Raw genomic sequence first — 20,945 nt, 5'->3', positions numbered from 1 at the left:
ATTTGGTTGTGGCCACGTGACTCAGTTCTGGCCAAGAAGGTATAAGCAGTCACGTGTGATACTTTGGGATGACGTCCTTAAGGGATAGGAACACGCTCTTTCCCCCTTTAGTCCCCAAGTACTGGAATGCAGACATGCGCGTAGATGCTGGAGCCGCCATACTGGACTACGAGCCAGAAGCATCAACTGAGGACGACAGAGTACGAAACAAAATGAGTCTGGCTCCCTAGTAATCATGAAATTACTAAACCAGCTTCTCAACCACCTACTCAGATTTTTACTTGACAGAAAAATAAGCTTCTATCTTGTTTAAGCCATTATTATTTTGGATCTCTGGGCTGCAGCAGCCAAACCAATATCCTAACTAAGGCACAGAATTTGGAATCTGGAAGTAATCAACCTAAATAGACTATAAATATGTGGCAATGGCTTGGAGGTCAGCAAGGGCACAGATATTGCAGGATAGGAGGTTGGTAACTCTTAGTAGAGCACAACAAAATATTTGGTAAAACCTGTGACACCTTCAAAAATCGGCTGCATGCCAATATGGCTGATAATTCTAAGGAAACTGGTCGAACAATTCACAATTTGGGTGCTTATTGGCTTCTTGCCACTTTCTAAGCAAGAAGTCCCACAAGAATGAGACAGATTCAAGCTACAAGTTGCTGATCTGCATGCAGAGATAAAAGGGAATATGGGTCTGCCTAAGGTATGTCTACAGCCTACAGTCAAAATCTACTCAGTCTGGTAATTCGGGGGCTAAATCAGGTTGAAAAAGCCAACTCCTTCAGTACCCAGCAGGAAACAAGCAGGAGAAACTGTTCATCCCCAGGAAGGGGACGTTCTCCAATGACCTGTCCCCAGAGGAAAACACATATTGAAAAACCACCACAGAGGGCAAGGGACAAGGGAGTTCCTCCAAGAGAGCAGACCAAGGGCTGCTAAATGGGCAGTCAGGAACTCCTACCACTGCCAAGGCAAGAAGTCCTCACAACGTGGCCTGCCAAGAGCTAACAATGGCTATGAACCGGTGAAGGGTCCGTACTTCCCGTGCTTCCCGTTTCTGAACTGGAGTTTTATTTCCATCATCCTAACCGACTCAATCAGAGTCCATAACTGGGGGGGTGAGGGGAGGCAGTAGACATCTTGTATTCAGTCTACAGGTTCTTGGACTGTATATGAACCAGCCAGAGGTTCTGGGCTCAGAAGCTTACTGAGGGCTGCCTCCTTTGGAAAGGTGCAGTGTGTGTGTGTTCAAGATTTGGGAAGAAGGGTCTGGAAAGAATGGCCTGCACTGTTCTCCCCTTCTAACATAAGAGAACTTTTAGGTGAACACACAGCTACCCAGTAGAACCTGTATTTCTCACTTCCCAGCAAGGAGCTGTGGCCATGTGACTGAGGCCAGTCACATGCAATGAGCTGTGGCCAATGGGCGGTGGGGGAGGCTGAGCAGAAGTGATCGTGTAGCTTCCAAGCTGTGCCATTCAAGAGAAGGAATAGGACCCCCTGCCCCTCTCCTCTTCCCTCTGCTAGGATGCACACACGCACAGACCAAAAGATGGAACCCTATGTTAGGCAAATTGGTACAAGGACACAGTCGGCACCTGGGCCACTAATGAACATAAAGCTGCCTCAGCAGCCCCGGCCTCCTCCCCAGACTCCCATTTGGAGAGGAATAAACATCGATCTGGTGTACAAAGCTGCCATTTCAGGTCTCTGTTACAACGGTCTGCCCAATGATATCCTGACTCACCCGGCCACTCTCGACTCCGCTCTCACGCCCCACGTCCACCCCATCACTCAGTTCTCGGGGCTCCACCCACAAGATATGTGACAAGCCACTTCTTCACACTCACCCTGTCCTGGGATTCCTGTGATGGCCCAACTTTCTCTCTGTTTCCATTTTCTCTCTATGTCAATGCACTTATCAGCATACGATTCCAGGGTGCCTGGGTGGCTCAGTTGGCTAAGCGTCCAACTTCGGCTCAGGTCATGATCTTGCGGTTTGTGAGTTCGAGCCCCACATCGGGCTCTGTGCTGACAGCTCTGAGCCTGGAGCCTGTTTCGGATTCTGTGTCTCCCTCTCTCTCTGCCCCTAACCCACTCGCATTCTGTCTCTGTCTCTCTCAAAAATAAACACTAAAAAAAAAAAAAAAACAAAAAAAAAACCAGCATACAATTCTTTTAAAACATAAATCAGGGGCACCTGGGTGGCTGGCTCAGTCACCCAGGTTGAGCCGTCTGACTCTTGATTTGGCTTAAGTCCTGATCCCAGAGTCATGGGATCAAGCCCCAAGTCGCCTGCTTGAGATTCTCTCTCCCCTTCTGCCCCTCTCCTGCTCATGTGTGCTCTCTCTCTCTAAAAATCATACATTTTTTTTTTAAAATAACAAATATTTGGGGCGCCTGGGTGGCTCAGTCAGTTAAGCAACTGACTTCTGCTCAGGTCATGATCTCATAGTTCATGGGTTCGAGCCCTGTGTCAAGCTCTGAGTTGACAGCTCAGAACCTGGAGCCTGCTTCGGATGCTGTGTCTCCTTCTCTCTCTGTTCCTCCCCTGCTTGTTCTCTGTCTCTGTCTCTCAAAAATAAATAAATGTTAAAAAAAATTTAAATAACAAATATTTGCTTTTTTAAATAAATATATATATTTTTTAATAAATAAAAAAAATAAAATATAAATCAGAATGAAGCACCTGGTTGGCTCAGTTGGTGGAGCATGTAACTCCTGATCTCGGGGTCATGAGTTCTAGCCCCACAATGGACACAGAGATTAGTTTAAAAAAATAAAATCAGGGGCGCCTGGGTGGCTCAGTCGGTTAAGCGTCTGACTTCGGCTCAGGTCATGATCTCGAGGTTCGTGAGTTCAAGCCCCGCGTCAGGCTCTGTGCTGACAACTCAGAGCCTGGAGCCTGTTTCAGATTCTGTGTCTCCCTCTCTCTCTCTGACTCTCCCCCGTTCATGCTCTGTCTCTGTCTCAAAAACAAATAAACGTGAAAAAAAAAATTTTTTTTTAATTAAAGTAAAAAAAAAAACAAACAAAACCCTAAGTCATAATGTAAGACCCATGAAGGCAGGGAATTCTGCCTATATTTTTCACTGTGTATATCCTCATGTTCTAGAGCAATACTGGGCATATATCATATTCCACCAGATTTAAGACGTCACTGATTGTAAGCTGCACTATTATTTTTTGCACCGCCAAGAAAAAAAAATACTGCCCATTAAACCACGACAAAATGACTTAACAACAGACCGGGACAGAGTCGTAAACAGTTGCACCAGCCTCCCATTGCTTTGAAATTTCTTTCAGAGGGAGGTGCAGGGTCTCCGACCTTCAGCTGCACTGCCCAGGTGTGCAAGGCAATCCTTCTCACTGTACGTTCAACTTCAAAATGTGGCACAGTTTCACAAACCTATGGGCTGCCGCCTCTCTAAAGCTCCCTAGCCCTTGGTTCGGGCTCTGCAATTAAACACAGGATGGTGCTCACTCCTCCCACAGCAAACATTTTCTTTACTCCTGTACTGACACCCCACAGATGTTGCCATTCCTCTCTGCATACAAAGTAACATTTGCTTTTACTGCTGATCAAAGTGTGAGTTTGGGGAAGGCATTTAAAATGGCAACTAAATTTAACACCCACAGCACTCAACCGAAGGGGCAGTAACATAAACAGGTACGACCAGGTTTGCACATAAACAGGAAATGACGACTGTGTCACACCTGCCACCTGGCCGACACAGGTCATACCATCAGAAGAAGCATCCCAGTTTCAAAGACGTTAAAACGTCAAGGGGAACAAAAAGGGGGTAGGGAGGGCATCTCACGGTTGACTCAGCCCCACGTGTAAGAACTCAAATTTATGCTGTTAGAATGACTGACGACTTCTGCTACCGGGCCCTAGCTCAGCAGGCTCCAGCCACACTGTGCCTCCTTGCCGTGCTGGGAGCAGACCAAGGATGTGGCCCCTGGTTCCTGCCGTTCCTTGTACCTGGGAACACTCTTCCCCCCAGATGGCTCCCTATCATCCTTAAAAATTTTTTTTTAACTTTTTAAATGTTTATTTATTTTTGAGACAGAGTGTTAGCGAGGGAAGGGCAGAGAGAGAGAGGGAGACACTGAATCCAAAGCAGGCTCCAGGCTCTGAGCTGGCAGCGCAGAGCCCGACGCGGGGCCCAAACTCGGGAACAGGGAGATCATGACCTGAGCCAGAGTCGAACGCTCAACCGACTGAGCCGCCCAAGAGCCCCATGTCATCCCTAAGATTTCTATTCAAAAGCCACCTCCTAAAACTGCACACGCTCCACATCCCCACTACTCTCCACCCCTTTTGCCCATTTGGTTTCTCTTCATAGGCTCATCACCAAATGACATCCCCTGTGGAACCAGCCGTCTATGAGGTTTCCTCCCACCGGAAGGAAGTTCCATCCAGGCAGGGCTCCTGTGGTGTCTACCACGCGGCAAGTAAACAGTAAATATGGTTCAATGAGCTGCTTTCGGGAAGACACCTCCACCTAGACATACTGTAAGCACCTTGTGGGAAAATGCACTCTGTACCAAGCAAAGGCCCGAAGACCCAAGAGCCTCCCATCAGAAGTCTTTCTGTCTTCTTCCCCTACGAGAACACAGGGGCATTTTGACGAGCTCCACTCTTAACAATAAGTAGGGCAATAACTCAAAAGGGACAGTTAAAATGCTGTAAAGATTACAAACTTGCTCAGATTATTTCTGTGTTGGAGGTAGTTTAGTAAAGGAATTGGGAACACTGGAATCAGGGGGCGCCTGGGTGGCTCAGTCAGTTAAGCGTCTGTCTTGGGCTCAGGTCATGAACTCGTGGTTCATGGGTTCGAGCCCTGCGTCGGGCTTTGTGCTGACAGCGCCCGCTTTGGATTCTCTGTCTCCCTCTCTCTCTCTGTCCCTCCACGGCTATTGTACTCTATTTCTCAAAAATAAATGAATAAACATTAAAAAAAAAAAAAAAAAAAAGAACGCTGGAATCAGACCCTGGATTAGAAATCCAGGGTTCTGCCACTTCCTAGCTCTATGTTTTTCAGCAAGTTACTGAATTTCCACTAGTCTCAACTTTCTTATCTGTAAAATGGGGTGACATTACCAACCTTGCTGAGCAGGTTAAGTGCTTAGCACATATTAAGCACTGAATAAGTGTTAGCTGATATCATAACCATTCTCTGTCCCTTGATTAAGATGAACAAAAAGAGTGGAGAAGGGACCCGGGAGGCTACATCCCACTTTCCTCCCAGGCTTGAGGAAGAATCCTCATTATAAAGTGAGTGGCAGCAATGATCTATCGTGGGGGAAAAGTAAGCTTAGGTTCTGAGGCCTGTTACAAAGAAAGAAAAGATCAGAGACAGAGATGTCAGAGTAGAAAGGCCGGGGTGGGGGTCTCTCTATGTTGACTCATCTTTCAATGGTCCAAATACCTGTTTGCTCCTTGTCTGGAATTCCTCAGGCCCCCTCCCCACCCCCACCCCCCCATCCATCCTTCTCTCAAGCCAGAAACCAAGGAATCGACTTCTTCTCTCCTCCCCCACCCCGCCTCCTTTCTATCAATCCAATCACTGCAACTCCAAGTGCGTTAACTTAGATCCTCAGCATTTCTGGGGTCTGCCCTCCTCCACTCCCACTGCCAATGCCTCCCTTCGACTCCCACTCCTCGCTGCTAGACAGCGACACCAGCCTCCTCGTCTGGCCCCCGGCCTGCAGCCACCTTCTTCCAACCCACTTTTACACCCCTTGCCAGGTATCCTTCTAACCTCTTACCATTTCTCAAAGGCTTCTTGCAGTCTTACTGCGGAAGTTCAAACTCCTAGGTACTTCTGAAAACCCTCCAAGATCTGGTGCTGGGCCACCTGCAACCACGCGCCCCCCCCCGCCGCCCCCCCCCCCCCCCAGCAAACTCCTGTCCCCAGTCCCACTACTGCTCACTTTTTTCCTGGGCTCCCCAGTCTCCCTGCCATTGCCTGGCAACCACTGCTCAGCCTTCAGCATCACCTTATCCTGAAAGTCTTCACTACTACACTGCCCTAGCAGGGGTCCCTTCTTGTTTTTCTTGATGCCTTGTGCATCCCTCCACACCAGTACTTAGCGCCCTGCACTGTAACTGCTGGATTCCTACTTATCTCTACCTCCATCCCCATCCCCCAGTTAAATCATAATTTCTTCCAGAAAAACGACTGTCTTGTTTTCTTTCCTAACATACCTAATGCATCTCTGGGAATACACGGCATCTTAAAAAAAAAAAAAAAAAAAAAATGTTTCCTGAGTGAACCATTTTGGAGGTGCGTGATAAAAAGAGTCAGTACCAAAAAGACTATCAACTCGATCACCTCATGAATGCATTCATGAAAAACAACACTTCTACAGAAAAACTACGTAGATCAAGCATGTTAGTAGGATACGTGTATGGAAGCTGCAGTGACTTTATTGCCTGTTGTTAGGCAATACAATGTAGCAGAAAGAGCTTTCAGATCGGGCACCTCGGGTCCGAATTCCAACCCTGTCACCTTCGAAGCCAGGTCACTACGGACAAGTCAGTTAACCTAAATCTCAGCTGCCTCACCTGTAAAATAAGGAAAAGGTAAGGACTGCTTGATGGCACGGCTTTGTTTTGTTTTTGTTTTTTTGAGAAAGAGAGCCAGGGAGAGAGAGACAGAGACAGAATCCCAAGCAGGCTCTGCACTGACAGAACGGGGGTCTGAACTCACGAACCACGAGATCATGACCTGAGCCGAGATCAAGAGTGGGACACTTAAGGGACTGAGCCACCCGAGCACCCCTTGGTCACACTGTTTTATTTAATGAGACAGTGTCTGTCAAGTGCCTGGCACTGAGCAGGCTTCTAAGGCTGTTAATAAACGCCGGTCCCTTTCCACCCAAAGAACACTGCTAAAAAGTGCACGGTCACATATTCTGCATTTCGGAAGGAAGACTTACTTACCCCTCTTCCAAAACCTTGACCACACCCTAACTATCCCAGCCAGCCATCTTGAAGATGAACTAGGTCATAAAGAAGATTTAGCAACCCCCCCCCAAAAAAAAGAATGAAAGAAAAGGAAAAAGCAAATCATCTCAACGCAACTTCATCACTATAGTTGAACACAGTTTACAATACCTGCCCTGCCCTACTCATAGCATCATCTTGGCATATGGAAAACAAGTCTGAGTAGTGTACATACGGAATGTAATGTAAATAGTGAAGCCTTGGAATGTAGGTTCCTGAAGGGAATGAACTTAGTCATGGATCTACTCCATAAAGCAGTGAACTCACTGTAATGTGCTACATAAACAATAAACAGCAAGGAAGTTAAAGACAGGCTGTACTTAGCACAAGAGAAGAAAAGGGTAAGAACTCTAGCTGATCTATGAGAGGGACCAGAAAGTACACATAATGTAAAATCTGAAGCTTCCAGGCTGGTTATATCAACCTCTATTTTCCAGAGACCGTATTCTCACACATTTCCATTTTGTTAAGAGATAAAACTCTGCCTTACCTGATTTCCTAATTTAGCCTGAAAGATCACTGTCTTACCTGTTTTCACCCTGAGATGTATGTTTGAATTTTCAGCAATATGAATGTATTACTTTCTACACTCTCTAACATTCAAATGAAGGTCCCCTATCATATCTGTGACAAGAGTTTCCACCAAGAGAATAACAATACAAGGCAAAAATTCTGGAAATGTCTTGAGACATTGTTCACTTAATCCCAGAATTAAGGAAATGGATTAACAACAACAACAAAAAAGAAACTTAAGATTTTTTTTCCCCAAAAAACTTTGTTCTAGCTTCCACTGAGAGTATATTAACAGCTACCGAACGGTTCCTCTGCGTTCAGGCCACCTAACTGTCGAATATAACTTTATGTTGATTTAATATTAGTAAATTTAAGTTTTCACACTTATTTCAATATTCTTTTGAACCTGAAAAATGCTTTTCTGATCTCCTCCCACAATGATTACATTTGTTCCTCTGTGGTCGCAAAAAAGTTACAACTTCCTCAAGAACTGGGTAAAGTGAAGTACCACCGTTCAGATTATATGGTGCTTCATTTGTTTGAAAACAATTTCTTGGTGAAATCTCCAGTATGACGATTTAGAGAACGTCACGAAAAAAATAATTTCGGGAAGCAAAGGACTACTAAAAACACAAACTTTTTGCCTTAAGAGACATTACCCATTAACACTGATGTTAAAGAAAGGGGACACGGGAGGGGTGGTAAAAATTACCTAAACCAGAGTGCCTCTAAGGGATCTCTTGAGAGTTACCACCCCAAGGAAGGAAACTGTTCAATATTCTTCTAATTTTAGTTACGATTACATTCCTGACGTATTTGAGAAAATAGAGTCAGTAACACAGAATGAGCCATCCTGACTTTCCAAACAGCCAAGGAGCATGACCCACAAAATTATTTGTTTTCGTTCCTAGCTGACACTTGAACTCACCTCTTGCATGCTGCATCCCTGGAGAACTGTAGTCCCTAACTAAATATATTGACTACGCTAGCTGAAACTAAAGCATGTATGTTGTATAGCACAGCCAACCTGACGGATAGCTACTTTCACTGTAGGAAAGTGTTATATGAACTAGTGAAAGAAACAAGGAGGTATGCTGAAGAGAGGGAGGCCAGCAGGGATCCTGAAGGGGAAGCTCCCAATTTGTAAAAAGGAAGGGATCGAAGTCAGTAGGATCGCAGAAAATTCCTGGTACCCTAATTGCCACCGTTTTTAGGACAACCTTATGAAATGATCTCTAAAACATCAAGAAAGGCATCTGTAAGACTCCTTCCAGAAATGATAATGGGAGTTTAAAAGTCATTTCCTTCCATTTGCTTCCTGCACAGAACACAAGTTAGAAAGGGCCAAAAACTGGAGAAAGGCAGAATGAAAGAGAAGTGTGCCAGAGGTCACTAGTACCTGTTAAATTGCAGAATTTAACTGGAATTCACTGAGCTTTTTAGATGTATATTTTGTTAAATACCAAAGAATCTGTCTGTAGGCCACCCCCAAACACAGACGTCTGTTTAATCAACTTATGCAATGCAACAGCCACACATACCTGGGATTTCAAATACTGCCTTTAAAAACACACACCCAGACATTCTAATTCCACCCAAAATTATTTTTTTAAATCTCTGCAGTGAGGCGCGCGTGCACGCACACATTAACTGGATGTAAATGTAGCCTTTCTTGCCTAAACACCCCGAGGAAAAGAATAAACGCCTCGATGTGCTCTCCTCTTCTTCAGACCCTAAAAGCCTCGAAAAGAAGCAAATGGAGTTCAGAATGAAGAAAGAGAGCAAGATAATACAGAACACAACCAGAGACCCACTCAGGGACCCGTTTTATTCTTGGAAAATGTCATCTCCATTCCTTCCCCAAGCCCAAAGGCCAGGCACCACTGGCGCAATACCTTCCTTGTCCAAAGCGCCAAAGAGTTGCCAACTAATCTCCCAAGGTGTCCCCCAACCTCCTCACCTCATCAGCGCTCAGCTCCTCCATCGCTTTTCTCTTAATGGTGAAAGGCGTTAGGGAGAGATCCTTCTGTTCTTGTGACCAGGGCGGGAGGAGGGTGGAAGGTGTCTATCGGGCTGTCTGGTCCCCCGAATGGGGGAGGTTTCAGAATTGCATAGTCAGAGGTTAAAAAATAAGAACACGAGAGGCACTGAACCGCCCTGGCGTCGGTCACTCCAATCGCCCCAGAGACTCCTACAGCCGCTTGTGCCCCGAGGAGCCTCCTTTGGCCGCCACTGCTGCTGCTACAGGGTTATCTTAAGGCGCCACTATTGCCCTCTGCTTCCCAGGTTACCCGGACCAGGGACTCGGGTCTCCAGCTCGTCTCGTGCCCTGAGCCTGCTGTGTCTTCGCGGTGGTGGCACGGCAGGTGTGCTTCCTCCAGCAGATCCTGCTCTCCTTCCTACCCTTTGCCCCTGGCGGGAACTGTTGGACTGCAGAACGGATGCCCCGAGGTAAGGCGACCCCAGAGCCGCCGAGGCAGAGCCCAGCACTGAAGAGGGAAGCCCCTCCCCTCCCAAAGCAGGCCGGCCACGCCCCGCCTCCACGCCGGAGCCCGGGCAGGGGGGAGGGGGAGGACGGGACTCGCGATGCTCTGGACGGAAGAGTAAATCCTCCTACCCCTCCACCCCTACTCTTACCCCCTCGCCCCACCAAGTATTATTCATCAAAACAACAGGGCGGCCATCTTTGAAAGGGATCACGTGATCCCCGCCAGGGAGGCGGGGCTTCTGGCCCCAGGACGAGGCAGCCAATGGGCCGCGGGCGTCGCGCCGCCGATTTCCTCTCGCTGGCGTCTCCTCCCGCTCCCGCCCCACCCCCTCCCCCCGCAGCAGTCCCGGAGGGGGAGGGGCGAGTGGGGGCTAAGGTGGGGGCTAAGGGCTGGCGGCGCGCGGGGGGCGGGGCGGGGCGGTGCCATGGCGACGGCGCCGGGGTGGCCGGCGCGGCGGGCGGGTCCAGGTAGGCTCCCGGGAGGGCCGGGCTGGCGGGAAGCTGGGCGTGGAGGGGACGGGGGCCTGCGCCGCGACCCCGCCGCGCTGCCGTTGTTCCCAGGCGATTGCTGTTTCGCGGCTCGGCGATGCAGACCACGTAAAGGACAACGGAAAACGTCTCCCTGCTGGGGCCGGTTCTGTAACGTATTGAGCGCTCACGTTCTGAAAAAAACCTTTGGACCCTCTTCTACCTCCGCCGAGAAAGCCCATCTGGAAGGAAACTCTAAAGTACAACTTCTATTTATTTGGCTTTTGCCTTTTAGAGAGTTTCTGCTTTGGTTTGTTTTTGGGGTTTTTTTTTTTAGCATGTTCCAAAGTGACGGTAAAATTTGAGAGTATAAATGATAGACCCAGAAAATTTCAAAGTGCTTGCACAGACATGAGAAAAGCTTTTGCTGTCAAAGAAATCATTCTTACTTGCACAAGAATACCATTTTTTATTTTTTTTTCAACGTTTATTTTTGGGACAGAGAGAGACAGAGCATGAACGGGGGAGGGGTATAGAGAGAGGGAGACACAGAATCGGAAACAGGCTCCAGGCTCTGAGCCATCAGCCCAGAGCCTGACGCGGGGCTGGAACTCACGGACCGCGAGATCGTGACCTGGCTGAAGTCGGACGCTGAACCGACTGCGCCACCCAGGCGCCCCAAGAATACCATTTTTAAATCGAGATAGGCAATTATTAAAATCCTATTAGTTTTAGATGTACAACATAAGGTTTTGTGGGTTGGGGGGCTGTTTTTATTTAAGTTACGGTTAGTTCAGGAGCGCCTGGGTGGCTCGGTTGGTTGAGCATCGGACTTGATTGCGGCTCAGGTCATGATCCCAAGGTTGTGGGATCGAGCCCCATGTCAGCCTCCATGCCGAGCGTGGATCCTGCTTAGGATTCCCTCTCCCCCCCTGCCCTTCTCCCCAGCTCATTCTCTTTCTCTCGCAAAAAAAAAAAAAAAAAAAAAAAAAAAAGGATTCCAGTTAGTTCACATACAGTGTAATATTAGTTTCAGGTGCACAATCGAGTGATTCAGCACTTGCATATAACACCCAGGGCTCATGATACAAAGTACATTCCTTGATTCCCATCACCTATTTCACCTACCCTCCACCCACCTGCCCTCTGGTAACTATCAGTTTGTTCTCCAGTTAAGAGTCTGCTTCTTGGTTTGCCTTTCTGTCTCTCTCTTTTTTTTTTTTCCTTCTCTTTGCTCATTTGTTTTGTTTCTTAAATTCCAAATATGCTTGAAATCATACAGTATTTGTCTTTCTCTAACCCACTTATTTCATTTAACATAATACTCTATACCTCCATCCATGTCCTTACAAATGGCAAGATTCCATTCTTTTTCATGGCTGAGTAATATTCCATTCCGTTCCTCTTCTTTATCCATTCATCATTCCATGGACACGGGCTATTTCCATAATTTGACCATTGTCTATAATGCTGCTATGAACTTCACGTTTCCCTTTGAGTTAATATTTTTGTATTCTTTGCGTAAATACCCAGTAGTGCAATTGCTGGATCAGAGGCTAGTTCTGTTTTTAACTTTTTGAGGAACCCCCCCATTCTTTTTTCCACACCGCCTGCTCCAGGTAGCATTCCTGCGAACAGTGCAAGAGGGTTACAATATAATGATTTGATATATGTATATTTTGCAAAATAATTACCAAGATAGTTAACATCTGTCACCACACATATAGTTACAGTATTTTTCTTGTGATGAGAACTTTTAAGAATTATTGTCTTCGTTGGGGCACCTGAGCGGCTCAGTCGGTTAAGTGTCCAACTTCGTCTCGGGTCGTGATCTCACGGTTCATGAGTTCGAGCCCCGCGTCGGGCTCTGTACTGACAGCTCAGAGCCTGGAGCTTGCTAAAGATTCTGTGTCTCCCTTTCTCTCTGCCCCTCCCCTGCTCACATTCTGTCTGTCTGTCTCTCTCTCTCTCAAAAATAAATAAACATTAAAAAAAATTTTTTTAAAGAATTATTGTCTTAGCAATTTTCTTTTTCAATGTTTATTTTATTTATTTATTTTGAGAGAGGAGGGGAGGGGCAGAGAAAGAGGGAGACAGAGAATCCCAAGCAGGCTGTGCACTGTCAGCACAGAGCCCGATGCAGGGCTTGATCCTACCAAATGTGAGCCTGACACTTAACCAACTGAGCCATCCAGGCACCCCGGCAATTCTCAATACAATATATAATGCAGTATTTTATACATATGTATGGCAAATCTATAAGACAGTATCGTTAACTGTACTCCCATGCTGTACGTTAAATCCCCAGGACTTACAACTGGGAGTTTGTACCTTTTGACCGCCTGACCCATGTCGCTCACCCCTACCCCACTCTGTCAATTGCCGATCTGTTCTCTGAAGTATACAAATATTTTGTGATGTAGAAATCTAAACTGAGCATTCAGTGTAGCAGTATCATAAAATTCTAGATTCTGCCACATCCCGAAGAATATACTTTGTTGGATGGTTTACTAAACCACAATCTTAAAGAGTGTATTCTAAAATTAGAAGAATTTCAATTTTTCCCCCTTTGGTACTTGCTTAGAATAGTAAGCCGACAGCTAGATATGCAAGGAATTTGTGAGTAAAATGAGACCACTACTGGCTTTGCAAATTATCTGCTCTCCAGGAAAGGAATTCCGGGTAAGCCAGAATTTGGACTCCTGGTGACACTGATGTTAATATATTCATTTCTCACTCCTTATTTTCAACATCCTTATTGTGATATAATTCACACACCATACAATTCACTCATTTAAAGTATGCAGAGGTCAGTGTATTCACGGTTGTACGACCATCACTAATTCCAGAACAATTTCATCACCCCAAAAAGAGACCACATACCTATGAGCAGGTCACTTTCCACTCTCCCCTCCTCCCTGGGGGCAACCCAGTAACCTGCCTTTTGTCTCTGGATTTTCCTGTTCTGGACACATCAGTGGAATCCTACATTATGTGGCCTTATGTGTCTAGTTGCTTTCTTTTTAAAAAAAATTGTTTCTAATGTTTATTTATTTTGAGACAGAGTACAAGTGGGGGAAGGGCAGAGAGAGAGAGAGAGGGAGACACAGAATCGGAAACAGGCTCCAGGCTCTGAGCTGTCAGCACAGAGCCTGATGCGGGGCTCGAACCCACAAACTGTGAGACCACGACCTGAGCCGAAGTCGGACGCTTAACTGACTGAGCCAGCCAGGCACCCCTAGTGTTTATTTATTTTGAGAAAAAGAGAGACAGAGTGTGAGCAGAGGAGGAGCAGAGAGAGAAGGAGACACAGAATCCCAAGCAGGCTCCAGGCTCTGAAGCTCTGAACTGTGAGCACAGAGCCCAATTTGGGGCTTGAACTCACAAACAGCAAGGTCATGACCTGAGCCGAAGTCAGATACTTAACCAATTGAACCACTGAGGCACCCCTTCTTTTTTTTTTGGTTTTTAATGTTTACTTATTTTGAGAGAGAGAGTACACAAGTGGGGGGAGAGGGGCAGAGGGAGAGAGGGAGGGTGAGAGAAAGAGGGAGGGTGAGAGAGAGAGAGAGAGAGAGAGAGAGAGGGAGAGGGAGGGAGAGAATCTCAAGCAGGCTCCACACTGTCAGTGCAGAGCCAGACCCAGGGCTGGATCCCATGAACTGCGAGATCATGACCTGAGCCAAAATCAAGAGTCGGATGCTTAACCAACTGAGCCACCCAGGCACCCTCTTATCATTTTCTTAGTAACCTCTTTTCTCTAGACACTTTATTGTAAGAATACAGTTTATGATACACATAACACGCAAAATATATATTTATCAACACTTATATTATCAGGAAGGCTTCTGATTGGGTAGCCTATTAATAGTCCAGTTTTTGAGGTGTCAAAAGTTATACATGAAATTAAAATTTTTTTATGTTTATTTATTTTTGAGGGGGGGTGCAAAGAGAAGGGAGGGCAGAGGGTCTCAAGCGGGCTCCACGCTGACAGCAGAGAAGCCCTATGTGGGGCTGGAACTCACAAACCACAAGATCGTGACCCAAGCTGAAGTTGGATGCTTAACCGACTTAGCCCCCCAGATGTCCCCAAAAGTTATACATGAAATTTAGACCTGGGGGGGTTGGTACCCCCAAACCACTCTGTTGTTCCAGAGCCCACTGTAATACCATTACTTTGGGGATGTTCAGTCCATAACAATAGTCATATATTGTAAGAAATATCCCTCCCATTTTGTGATGGGAGAACAAAATTTTCAGGGTTAAATGGCCTGCCCCAAGTCAAACAAGAAAATGATCAGGAACCTTGCTTCCCCTGAGTCCTATCCCTGTCACACAAATATCTCCGTGAGTTACAAGGACACGATATCAACGTTTTTACCATTTCCAAGGGAACTCTACTCCCTTTTTTTTTCTTCAACTCTACGATACTTTGTGTCAGTACAATGTAATTTTGTAAAAATCATGAAAATTAGAGATGAAGTCCCTTTGGTCACATGCTACTGTACTCCCAGGTGTTTTCCAGGACGAATACAGTTTTTAGTGCTTTTTACATTTGTGTTTTACCCCAAGTGCTAGAGTCCTACCACTTCCCTTAGGGGAAGCTTTCCCACTATAGCATAAAAGCATCTCAGACGTGTTCATGATACTTCGCTCATATTTGTCGTTTTGTTCAGTGTCTGCCATTTGCTCATTACCTCAGCTCAGCCCCTTTGGACCGTGGAAAATAATGTCTTCCGCTCTTGGGAGCTACCAAGCATCAGGGCCCAAGACAAATCAGTTCTACCTGGAAATGAGCAAATGTACTTTTTTTTTTTCTTTTTTCTTTAATGTTTACTTTTGAAAGAGAGACAGAGAGAGATCACGAGTGGGGGAGGAACAGAGAGGGAGACACAGAATCCGAAGCAGGCTCCAGGCTCTGAGCTGTCAGCACAGAGCCTCACGTGGGGCTCGAACTCACGAACCACAAGATCATGACCTGAGCCAAAGTCAGAAGCTCAGCTGACTGAGCCACCCAGGCGCCCCAAAAGTACTTTTTAATCCTAGTGACAGATAAAGGAGGAGACCATAGGACAAACTGAAACACGAAACTGAAGATAAAGGTACACCATGGGCAGATTTTGTGATTTTATAAAGGGAGAGGAATTGTGTGGGGGCTTTATTTTTATTTTTTCCAGAACCCTTTTAGGAATAGCTTTTATTCAAGTACCAGCACATAGAGAGTTCACTGGATCCAAACGTGTCTTCCTAATGATCTACAAAGCTCCATCTTCTCCCAGGTGGTCTCCCTTGGGATCTAGAAGTACATTCTGTTTTCCCTACTGCCATCCACCCCTTCCCCTGGACTCTGGATTCCCTCCCCTCCCACCTTCTAAAGGACTTTGGTCCAGGACTTTGGGAGGATTTTTCTCCCTCCCTGCTGGACACATCATCTGCTGTAGGAAGACAAACTTAAAAAACCTCTACCCTAGGGGCGCCTGGGTGGCTCAGTCAGTTAAGCGTCTGACTTCGGCTCAGGTCATGATCTCGCGGTTCACAAGTTTGAGCCCCGCATTGGGCTCTGTGCTGACAGCTGAGAGCCTGGAGCCTGCCTCGGATTCTGTGTCTCCGTCTCTCTTTGCCTCTCTCCCTCTCTCTCTCTCTCTCTCTCTCAAAAATAAACAAACATTAAAAAAAAGAAGCAGAAAACCCTTCAGGATGAAGGTGTTTTTTTTTAATTTTTTTTTTTAACATTTATTTATTTTTTAGACAGAGAGAGACAGAGCATGAAAGGGGGAGGGGCAGAGAGAGAGGGAGACACAGAATGGGAATCAGGCTCCAGGCTCTGAGCGGTCAGCCCAGAGCCCGACGCGGGGCTCGAACTCATGGACCGCGATATCGTGACCTGAGTTGAAGTCGGATGCTTAACCGACTGAGCCACCCAGGCGCCCCGGGGATGAAGTTTTTAAAAAACCTCTACCTTGACCCTACATCTCCTTTGAACAATGCCTTCTTTCTAGGCTTCCTTGACCGCAAAACATCCCAAAAGAGATACCTTTTATTATTTCCATGCCCTCCCTTACTCCTATACCATTCTGAGAAAATTCTCTTGTCAGAGTCACCAGTCACCTCCATTAGGCCCAGATCAGTTCCATTTCTGTGTCCCAACACCTGCTGGCCTTCTCAGCAGCAGCCAGCACAATTGGGCACTTGGGAAACACTGTCCCCTATATTGACTTCCATGAGGCCCCACACTCTGGTTTTCCGCCGGAAGCTCTTTCTCGGATTCATTTGCTGCCTCCTCACCCAACCTTTAAATATTGCAAAGGGGCGCCTGGCTGGCTCAGTCAGTAGAGCATGAAACTCTTGATCTTGAAGTTTTAAGTTCAAGCCCCACATTGGATATAGAGATTACTTAAAATCTTTTTCTAAAAAGGCATAAAGATAGATAGATAGATAGATAGATAGATAGATAGATAGATAGATAGATATCGTAGAGCCACAGGGCACCAGGTTGAACCCTCTCCTCCCTGTTGATACTCCTTCCCTAAGTCTCCAGTCCATGGCTCTATTTTTTTTTTTAAGTTTTATTTATTTATTTTGAGAGAGAGCATGAGCAGGGGAGGGGCCGAGAGGTAGAGAGAGACAGAACCCCAACCAGCCTCTGCACTTTTGGTACGGAGCCCTACGCAGGGCTCAAACCCAAGAACCGTGAGATCATGACCTGAGCCAAAATCAAGAGTCAGATGCTTAACTGACTGAGCCACCCAGGCAGCCCTCAGGCCCACGGCTCTAGAGAGCATGTGCATATGCTGATTGCCAGGTATGCATTTGTAGTCAAAATCTCTTCCCTGAATTCCACTGACACGTCCAACTGCCTCGGTGATATTTGTATTGGGCTGTGTAATAGATACTTCCCCGCCACGCATCTGCCCTCTCCCCTGCCCCCAGAGCGAATGTCCTCATTAGCCATCCAGTGGCCCAAGCCCAAAGCCTTGGCATCATCCTTGACTTCTCCTTCCCTTCACACAGTCTGCCAGCCAGTTATAGCTGGCCGTACTCCACGTGTTCATGAGCTCGCCATTTTCTTCTTTCCAACTCCCCTGCATCCAAGCTGCCATCGCTTCCTGTGGGGCTATTTCACTGGTCCCATTTCACTCCTGTCCCTTTGCAATCTCCACTGCAGAAAACAGGCAGTGAGACCTTCTTAAAACACAGACCATGTCATTTACCCCTTCAGAAACCCCCTCAGTGATTCCCATTGTCCATTGAATAAAATGGCAAGATCCTTATCATGACTTGTAGGATCCTAAGGCATTTGGCCACCTCGGATTCTCTTGCCCCATTTTATACCACACACACCCTTTCTCCTGTGCTTCAGCCTTCACTCTTCACTAAGACAAACTCTTGGGGCGCCCGGGTGGCTCGGTCAGTTAAGTGTCTGACTTCAGCTCAGGTCAGGATCTCATGGTTCATGGGTTCAAGCCCCACATTGGGCTTCCCATTGACAGTGCAGTGCCTGCCTGGGATGCTCTCTCTGCCCCCTCCCCCGCTTGCGTGCGCTCGCTCTCTCTCTCTCTCTCTCTCTCTCTCTCAAAATAAACTTAAAAAAAAAACTGATTAAAAAAAAAAAAAAAAAGACAAGCTCTTTCTCTCCCAGCTCTTCGTACTTGGCATCTCATTTACCTGAAAGACTCTTCCCCCAGCTTTTTGCGAGGCTGGTTCCTTCTCATCCTTCAGATCTCAGCTCAAATGCCGCGTCTTCATCCGTGCATTAATTCATTTAACAAACATTTATCGAGCCCTTTGCATTTTAGGCCCTGTTCTAGGCACTGAGCATACAGTACGTGTGGTCCTCGGAGAGGCAGACACCCGGCTAGAATTAGACGAGGGAGAAACTGAGGTAGGGAAGCACATGTGGAGGATGAGGGGCAAAAGAGAAGGTGAGGGGTGCTTTCAGACTGACTACAGGTCAGCCACTGTGGAAAGGGGAGGGGGGAGGAAGCAGCATTGAGGAGAAAGAGTCTCACTCTGCAGAGCAGTTCTAAGGAAGATTTGGGCCACGTTGCCGAATGGAAAAATCCCACCTCCTGCAGGAACGGGCCTGAATTAGCATCGCACCCCGCGGGTGGGACGGGCCCTGGGGAAGCCTGGCCTCTCGCAAACACTGTGGCGGATCCAGAGGGCCACAGCTGGAGTCCTGTGTCCACCTCCTGCCCCTCAGCAGGGAATCTGAGTCCGCCCGCTGGCAGAACACGCTCGTCCTCCTCCTTATGTGTCCAGGGACGGAGAATTTGAATGCCACTTCCCGCCACATGCTGCCGGCTCAACTCGCTCTCCTCCAGGGCAGGACGAAGAAGTTAGCTGCTTGCCGGCTTTGGGGTAGGAGCTGCAAATGCTAGACTCCGTGCTTTGATCTGACCGTTTGCCTGCCTTCGGGGAGCGGAAATTCTGGTCCTCTCCCAGCTGTGGTAAGCAAACTGGGGCAGACTCTGTCCCTCTGGGCAAGGCTTTGGTCGGTTGTCCAAATGTGCCCCTGCCTCATTTAGCATGAGTGTTTCCTGTTTGGGGGTCAAGTTTTAGCTCGTTTTGTTAATAATAAAGGTGGCTTTTAGAAATTTCCACTTTTGCATCTCCTAGGTTCCTATTTCTCAACAGGTTCCAAATAGAGAACCTCCACCCCCACCTTGGAAAGTCCCGTCACCACCCTGAACAAGGTAGACAGGGTCCGAATACTCATGTGGCTTCTGTGCACATAAGTCACCTTGCTTTCTCTGTCATTCTTTTACTATATCCCGTTTAGTTCTTTCGTGGCACTTCATCAAAATCGGAAATATTTTCATTTGCCTGTTTATTTGTTTATCGCCTTCCCTCCCCCCCCCCCACACCATCTCCCACCAAGAGGATGCAAACCCTTCGGGGTCAGAGACCTGGCCCACCTTGTGTTTTGCTAAAATCCCAGTAGCTAGAAAAGTACATGACTATTCAACACGTATTTATTGAGCACTGACTAGATACAGAGATGTAACGGCATAAAAAACAAAATCCCTGCCCCTGTGGAGCTTATATGCTGGGGGGGTGGGGGGGGCCGGAAATAAAATAAGTAAATAGATTGTATAGTATATTAAAAGGAGACAAATGCTATAGATTAAAACAGATCCAGGAAGGGGAATAATGCTGAGATTAGTGTTTCCATTTTAAGTAGGGTGGTCAGAGAAGACCTGGGCAAGAAACATCTGAAGAAGGACTTGAAGGGAGTGAAGAAGGGAGCCAAGGGGGTATCTGTGGGAGAGCATTCCGAGCAGAGGTAACAGAAGGCCCTGAGTCAGGAACAGGCCTGGCAGGGCCAGTGTGGCCAAAGCAGAATGAGTGTTAGAGCAAGTAGGAGGTGACGTCTGTGGCTCTTTAAGACGGGAGCTGCTGGAAGGTTTTGAACAGAGAAGTGACCTGATCCCCTTATGTTTTAAAAGGATCACTCTGCTAGGTGGAAAATAGACCTGAGGGGAGCAAGAGGAGGGGCATAGAGACCAGTTAGGCAAGAGGTGCAATGATCCAGGCAAGAGGAATGGTCCAGGTGAAAGGAAGGTCTGGGGCTCAAACCAAGGACCTGGGACTCAAACCAAGATGGCAGCAATGAAGGTAGGGAGAAGTGGTTGGATTCTGGATCTATGGTGAAGGAAGAGCCAACAGAATTTGGGAGAGGATGTGAGAATGGATAAGAAGAGGGAGGTCAAGATGACTCCAACTATTAGTAGCAACCATTCATTGAGATGGTGAGGAGTATGGGTGGAGTAGAAGGGAGGGGAAGATAATGGGTTCAGTTTGGGACATGTTAAATCTAGGATACGCATTGGGGCGCCTGGGTGGCGCAGTCGGTGAAGCGTCCGACTTCAGCCAGGTCACGATCTCGCGGTCCGTGAGTTCGAGCCCCGCGTCGGGCTCTGGGCTGATGCTCAGAGCCTGGAGCCTGTTTCCGATTCTGTGTCTCCCTCTCTCTCTGCCCCTCCCCCGTTCATGCTCTGTCTCTCTCTGTCCCAAAAATAAAATAAAAAAAAAACGTTGAAAAAAATTTAGAAAAAAAAAAAAATCTAGGATACGCATGAGACTGTGAAGTAAGGTTGTCAAGTAGACAGTGGGGTCTAATAGACCTGGAATTTGGGAGACAGGTCTACACTACAGACATCTGTTGAGCGTCTTTAGTGCACAGATGAAATTTAGTCATGAGATGGGATGAAATCACTCCACGGGTGATTACAGCAAGAGAGGAGGTCTCTGGACTGAGCTGGGGGAACTCCCAACATTAATGAAGCAAGGAGTGGACAGGGCGCCTGGGCGGCTCAGTCGGTTCAGCGTTGGACTTTGGCTCATGTTATCTCACGGTTCCTGAGTTCGAGCCCTGCATCAGGCTCTATGGTGACAGCTCAGAGCCTGGAGCCTGCTTCGGATTCTGTGTCTCCCTTTTTTTCTGCCACCCCC

At 47.1% G+C, this 20,945-nt stretch overlaps 1 protein-coding gene and 1 long non-coding RNA gene across 11 annotated transcripts in view; one reads left to right on the top strand and one right to left on the bottom strand.

The window, feature by feature from the left end:
- The window catches only part of UBE4B (ubiquitination factor E4B), a 125,549-nt gene extending 115,354 nt beyond the window's left edge, over positions 1-10,195 (bottom strand). For 2 of the 8 annotated variants that reach the window (XM_040460755.1, XM_040460754.1), the window contains exon 1: positions 9,495-10,183. In XM_040460755.1, the coding sequence (XP_040316689.1) occupies positions 9,495-9,518 (24 nt within the window). In that variant the 5' untranslated portion in view covers positions 9,519-10,183. Of the gene's footprint in view, positions 1-9,494 lie in introns of all 8 variants that reach the window. The other 6 variants (XM_040460757.1, XM_040460750.1, XM_040460749.1 and 3 more) reach the window with 6 other exon arrangements.
- Positions 10,196-10,485: 290 nt separating this feature from the next.
- Positions 10,486-20,945, top strand: part of LOC121020658 (uncharacterized) — a 23,138-nt gene continuing 12,678 nt past the window's right edge. For 2 of the 3 annotated variants that reach the window (XR_005786257.1, XR_005786258.1), the window contains exon 1: positions 10,487-10,750. This is a non-coding gene — a long non-coding RNA (uncharacterized LOC121020658). Of the gene's footprint in view, positions 10,751-20,945 lie in introns of all 3 variants that reach the window. The other variant, XR_005786259.1, reaches the window with a different exon arrangement.

Source organism: Herpailurus yagouaroundi, unplaced genomic scaffold, assembly GCF_014898765.1.
Source record: "Herpailurus yagouaroundi ecotype Mexico unplaced genomic scaffold, PumYag 77, whole genome shotgun sequence".
Lineage (NCBI taxonomy): Eukaryota > Metazoa > Chordata > Mammalia > Carnivora > Felidae > Herpailurus > Herpailurus yagouaroundi.
The sequence above is the reverse complement of the archived record's forward strand: the minus strand, read 5'-3'. Positions and strand labels throughout refer to the sequence as shown.